This window comes from Pinus tabuliformis, chromosome 1_2 (genome assembly GCF_031772625.1).
Source record: "Pinus tabuliformis cultivar Carrire ecotype Pingquan chromosome 1_2, CPIR1, whole genome shotgun sequence".
NCBI lineage: Eukaryota > Viridiplantae > Streptophyta > Pinopsida > Pinales > Pinaceae > Pinus > Pinus tabuliformis.
In genome coordinates this window covers 1122362244-1122368882 of record NC_142298.1, presented here as the reverse complement: position 1 = coordinate 1122368882, position 6639 = coordinate 1122362244, and the positions used below count along the sequence as shown (strand labels likewise).

The window sequence follows — 6639 nt, the reverse complement described above, 5'->3', positions numbered from 1 at the left end:
AAAATTGCTTAATACATTAATTAAAAATTGAAATAAAATTTTTAAAATTGTAAATTACAAAAAATTACCTAAATTTGCGGACAAAAGTATGTGATTTTTTTTTTAAATTTACATATTAAAACAAATGCTCACCTTTCATACACAAAGAGCAACATTTCTCAACTTAACATTTCCCTCCCTCGTAGACAACATAATTCCAAAACCTTAAGAAAGTTTCGATTCAATGCCAAGACATTGAAGGGAATATATTGCATTAACCTTTTAAATTGCTTAGAGTCACTACTAAAGATGAAGAAATATGTGGTGAAGAACTTACATGAAAATCATGATTCATATGCTAAAGGTAGTGAGGCTTCTAAAGTGTCAATTTCGAAAAACCTTCATCTAATACTACTAGAGTAGTTGCGAGCGTGAGAGCTTTAATATTATGTGCGGTAATGTAAAAGTTGAAAATCCTTTATTGAATACTACTACTAGAGACCGTGAGAGTATGAGAGCCCTAATATTCTTCGTGGTAATGAAAAACAATGTGTTAATGGATGGTTTTCGACTAATATAATGAATGTCGAAACTAGTGTCCTTATCACACATTAAAATGGAGTTCCGTTCATGGAGGGATTGAGCATTAATTTCACATGATATAGACAAGAGATGGTGGCCAAGAATGCTCTTCAAATATATTTCAAACCTTTGCGTGGCAAATTTAAAAGATTCTCCATTAATGTTGGTTTATGTAACTTTGGTTTATGTAACTTGGGAAGTTGGTAATTGGAAAAAAATATGCAAGGTTATTAAAAGAAATAAAAAATGTAACTCTGAAAGTATGAAGTTTACAAAAATTTCAAAAGCTTATGTGGTCATTGGTCTTTGGTTTTTTAGGTTAAACTTATAAAGGGCAAGCTAGCAACTTCACGGGAATGGGAAATTTCAAGTGTTTTAAAAGAATTTTATTTGTTTTAAATGATAAATTTATAATAAGAATGATACTGATAGAGTTATAATATTAATTTAATTAGTTTTAAATGAAGTTTTGTTTTTGTGAGCATCACTTAGTAATTTGAGTGTTAAGTGGACTATTCAAAATCATGAGAATTTGGATAGATGTGAGTAATACTCATGGATATAGTTCACACAAATAATTGCTAAGATATTATCGCACATGTTGGACTAGAAAACCCCTTGTTAGTTTTTTTTCCCCTGGAAAAATCAGTAATTTTCATTAAAAGTTTAGAAAATTACATAAGTAGATGCCTTGGCATTGCTGTGATGTTCATTCAAAATCACCTCGCAGGGTGTTGATCAGACCATGTTGCAAAAATAAGGAATATACATCTATGTGTCTGGCTGTTTTAGCCTGTTCGGGATCGCATAGGATCCATTTGCATACAAAATATCATCCATTGTTTATGTACAGTTCATCATGACAAAAAAGCTTTTCTACTGTCGTCTATCGGGACTGTTGTCTCGCTGGTCTCTGTGATCGATATATGGTCTATGATAAAACCTGTGTTCTTCTGTCCCCTGCTGCTCCACAATTAGCCATTCGCCTCTGGGAAGTACCGAGGCCTCTTTGGATAGTTTGTCAGCCTCGCAGTTATGCTCTCTGTAAATGTGTAAACAAGAGAAATAATTAAAAGCAGCTTTGAGAGTATGTGCATCAAATAATAAATTGCTGAGTGTGTGAGCATGGCATGTGGAGTCATTATTGATCCAGTTCACAACCACCATAGAATCCCCAAATACATTCAGATTTGTGCACTAATGAGATAATGCGAAATGCATTAAATTTCGAATGACAGATAGTTCAGCGAAATTATTCGATCCTGTGCCGAATCCCATTTTTACAAGGAATCTGTGCTGTTCGTTTATATGTAGAATAAGACCTCCTCCACACCCTGTTTGATTTGCTGCCCCATCGAAGAACGCCCATGGGGTCGATCTATCAATGGCAGGCATCGCCCGAATCATCCTGGTTCGTGTGGGGGGAGGGTCGGGTAGTTCATGGTATGCAGCAAGGATTTTTGTTTCAATCTGAGGCCAATTCACAGCCTGTTCCTCGAATATCACACGGTTCCGTGCGAGCCAAATGTACCATGATGCCACGAGGGGGAGGTTTAATAATTTTTGCCCGGGTGGCTTTGGGTCCAGGTGGACCATGCCCCGGTGAGATCATCTCCAGTCCAGGTCCTCGCAATGCCCAGGTGAGTGTAAATATTGTTCCATAGCGCGAGTATAACCGGACAATGGAGGAGTATGTGTTCTGTAGTTTCGGATGCCGCCTTACAGAAGATGCACCATGTGGGACCGAAGATGGCTCTGTGCGAGAGATATTCGCCTGTGGGGACGATGCCTTTGAGGGCACACCAAAAGAATAATCTGGATCGGGGAGGGGTGCTTAATTTCCAAATGTTATGCCACCACGAGGGCAGGTTATCAGGAATCCTGTGAGAAATGAGTTCTCTATATCCATATTTGGGAGCATATATACCATGATCCGCCTTGCACCATATTAGTTCGTCAGGTCCCTGTTTGATGCGGATATATGATTCGGTCAAGGCACATATGTATTCATTCCATTCCTGGTGCCACTGTAGAGGGAGATCGAGCTGTTGTGCAGATTTCCAAGCTTGTGAGAAAATGTCTGTGCGCTGTTGATCTACAATATGGACAAAATTTCGAATATTCCGATTATGGAGATGAGTAATGAGGTCGCGAGTGAGGGTGTGCCTGCCCCCACAATTGATCCATGGGTCCATGCCAATCCTGCCCAGCGACCCATCGTTGATTCTCCATACAAGGTTATCTCGGATGAGTGGAAGGGAGTGTATCAGAGCCTTCCAGATTGATGAGCCTCCCTTCGATGACCAGGATGGTAATCTAGCCCAGTCCATTATATCCTGGGGCCAGATGTATTTGTGATAGGACACATGCGCCCAAAAATTTTGACTAGTTAATAGGGACCATCCCATCTTGGCTGCAAGTGCCCTAGCGAAGTCAGGGAGGTCTTTGAGACCCCATTCGCCCCATTTTTTGGGCAAAGAGATCTTCTTCCAGCTTATCCATGCATACAATCTTTTGTCCTGATTTCCATTCCAAAGATAACGGTTGTAGAGCTGCTGTAGCCGACCGAGGATATTCCTTGGTATCCATGCTAGTGCCATCCAGAAAACTGGTGTAGCCTCTAAGACTGATTTGATGAGCACCAATCTACCTGCCCTAGAGAGGAATCTGAAGCTCCAGCCCGAGAGTCTTTTTTCCAATTTGGCTACCAAGTATGGGTACAGGTGATGGTTGATTTCAACTGATTTGGTAACATACCTGTAGCAGCAGAGAAGAGTTGCAGGATCTTTGAAAAGGTTCGAGAGTCCCCGATACTGCCATCAAGTATGATGAGAACATCGTCCACGAAGAGCAGGTGAGTGAGAAAGCAATGATCGGATATACGAAGGCCCCGGATATCTCCAGATCTCTTGGCAGAGTCCATGAGTCGGCTAAGTCCTTCCATGACCAATAGGAAGAGCAGAGGAGATAGGGGGCATCCCTGTCTCAGTCCTCTCTCAGAGTGAAAAAATGGGGAGGCCGATCCATTAATGAGAATACTGAATGTGGGAGATGATATACAGGCCATGATCCATGTAATGAAGGAATGGGGAAAACCCAGATGGATGAGGATCATTTTGATGTAGAGCCAGCTGACCCGGTCAAAGGCTTTGGAGAGGTCAATTTTGAGGAGGATGGCCTTTAGGTGTCTGGACCATATGGAGTGTATGGCTTCTTGTGCCAGGCCAATGGCCTCATGAATCTGCCTAGATTCGAGGAAGGCAAATTGCTACGGGGAAATGGATCTGGAGAGGATAGGTCTAAGATGGTTCGCGATGGTCTTTGAGATGATTTTGTAGAGGCAATTGCAAAGGGAGATCGGTCGGTAGTCATTGAAGGATTCCGGTGAATCAGATTTTGGTATGAGTGCAATGAAAGTAGAGTTGATGGCATGATAGATGGATCCTGTGGTTCTGCTCTCCTCTACTACGTCCAGAAGATCCTATCCCAGAACATCATAGAAGGCTAAATAGAATTCAATGGTCCATCCATCCGGGCCGGGGCTCTTATCATTTTTGAACCATTTCAGTACGCCTTCCAGCTCCTCCGCCGTAACTGGATCATTAAGAGCCTCCTCGTCATCCTCTTCCACAAATCTCAGGAAGTGATTTGCCACATTGATGATATCTGGCAAATTTACTTCGCGGGGACTCTTGTATAGATCCCTGAAATGTGAGATGCCCAAGTGTGCGAGCTTGTTGAAAGTGTCTGCAGATCCCCCATCAGGGGTAGGGAGCTTCTAGATAGTATTGGATGCTTTCCTGCCTTTGGTGAAGCTGTGGAAGAACTTTGAGTTTTCATCCCCTGCTTGAATCCATAATGCCCTACTCCTCAGTCGGATAGATTCCTCTCTCTCTTTAAGGATCTTTGCTTTTTGATTCTCCAGAGCAATTAACTGACATTTGTCTGCAGCTGATATGAACCCCAAGCCCCTCTCATCGGTGAGTTTGGATAACTCATCCTCAATATGGGAAAGCTGTGCAATATCACGAGCTTGTTTCTCCTTTGCCCAAACAATAGATATATGTTTAATCTCCGAGAGGTTCTTGCAGAACCCTTTAGCAAGTGATTCTGTGCCTCTGATGGGATGAGCGGACCAGTATTCAGTAATCATCTTGACATAGGATGGGTCCTTCAGCCAGGTATGATTAAATTTGAAGGGAGCCTTGGGTTTTTTGAAGGGGCCCTGGATCTCCAGGTATATAGGGGAGTGATCCGACAATCCCCCCCAGCCAACCCATTGTTTGTATAGCTGCAGACGCTGAAGGAGTGTCTCCTTTATGAGGAATCTGTCTAGTCTGCGGGCTAGAGCAGCTTCCCCAACCCTTCTGTTCCTCCAAGTTGGTAAGATTTTCTGCATGGGGATATCAATAAGATTTGTATGCTCCAGGAGGTTTGTCATGTAGTCTGAGATGGAGTCAATTTGTGCAGCCGAACCCCAAGATTCCCTGAAGCCCAGAGAAAAATTAAGGTCTCCCCCAATAATGACCCGGTCTTCACTTGTTATGGAGAGGTGAAGAAAATGTTGCCAGAACGATTCTCTCTGGGTGCATGGGGCATATACATTGATAATACGGAGATTCATACCCAGATCAGAGGAGAATATGTCGAGTCCCAGGAAACCCGAACCCCCCCAAGTCGAGTCCACCTTGATAGAGCGAGGGTTTGTACCAATGGCCAGGCCTCCAGATCGACCAGCTGCATCAATAGCAACGTAATTCCAGCCAGGGGTCAATGCTTGCATAGCACGAGTAATCTGATCTGCGGAGCAGAGGGTCTCCTGAAGCATAATGATATCAATAGGCTCAGTTTCAATGAGTCTCTTCATGGCTAGTTTCTTGGAGGAACTAGCCAATCCTCTGTAGTTATATGATAGGCACTTCATGGGGGAACACCTCTCGGGGTGTGTCCTGCTCTAAGGACCCCATCTATGGTGGATTGCCTGCCGGATACAACCTCTGCTCCGGCTAATTTGATAGCCTTAGATAGATGGGATTTGTGCCCTCTGATATTCGTGGATCCCCCCTCTGGTACCGTAATGCCCAGACCCGAGTGCTTTGCAGGGGGCGCTTTGGCTAGAGATCTAGACCGAAGGAAATAGGAATGTGGAGGGGAGGATTCCAAAGGAGAGGGGGAGGCGTTTGCCAAAGGAAAGGTGGTGGCTATGATGGGATCAGTGCAAATCAGGGAGGGGGATGATAGTGCACAGTGAGCCATGGAGGTCTGTGAAGATCCATAATCAATCATAACATCAATAGAAGATTGAAAAGGAGGGGATAGAGAGCTGGAGACCATACCCGCTTCTGCCGCCGAGCGTGCCCTAGTTCTTGGCGGAGAGGGTTGTTGAGGTCCCGGATTGACCACCTGAGAGATAGTCGCCGAGGGCGGACTCGAAGAGGTAGGTCGAGCCATGACAGGAGATGTCGTTCTGGTTGAAGCCGGGGTTGCTCTCGGTGATTCATCTGCTTTCTTGTTGAGAGGGCAGTCCTTCGCTAGATGTCCCACTTTGTGACATCTTCTGCAACGGAAGGGAACTCCTTCGTAGTCAAGTAACTGTACTCTGATGCACCTTCCCCACTGTAGCGTGATCTGCTCCTCGAGTCCATCCCGAGTGTCTAGATGGACCAAAATTCTTGCAAGGGTTCGGTTCCCAGATTCCACATATGTGTGGTCATAATCCAGATATGTCCCCAGGGAATTTCCAATTCTAATGAATACTTCTTCTGCCCAGAAAGGCAGTGGGAGACCTGGCAAGCGCACCCAAATTGGGCCAGCTCCGAGCTGTTCGCGCTCTGGGTCAAAGAGGGGGTTCCATCTCTTGAGGAGGACCGGAGCCATTTCTATATGCCAGTATCTGCCCAGTACCAGATTGGTGTGGCTTTCCTTGGAGAATTGAAGGGAAAACCATCCTCTAGGGAGAACATGTACCGTGGGAAGGTCGGATAATACCCCACCCCAGATCTCCTTTACCCACAGATTGAGTCGCTTCGCCGAGTATGTCCTTCCCCTGACATGCCCTACCAAAACCGTGTTAGCCAT

General features: G+C 44.4%; 1 protein-coding gene across 1 annotated transcript; it reads right to left on the bottom strand.

The window, feature by feature from the left end:
• Window positions 1–4042: 4042 nt before the first annotated feature.
• LOC149210089 (uncharacterized) lies at window positions 4043–6639 on the bottom strand. The gene is made up of 3 exons (XM_089398865.1): window positions 5635–6639; window positions 4389–5380; window positions 4043–4265 (listed from the first exon to the last, which is right to left on the bottom strand). Exons 1-3 carry the CDS (start codon window positions 6637–6639, stop codon window positions 4043–4045), a joined length of 2220 nt encoding a protein of 739 aa, XP_089254991.1.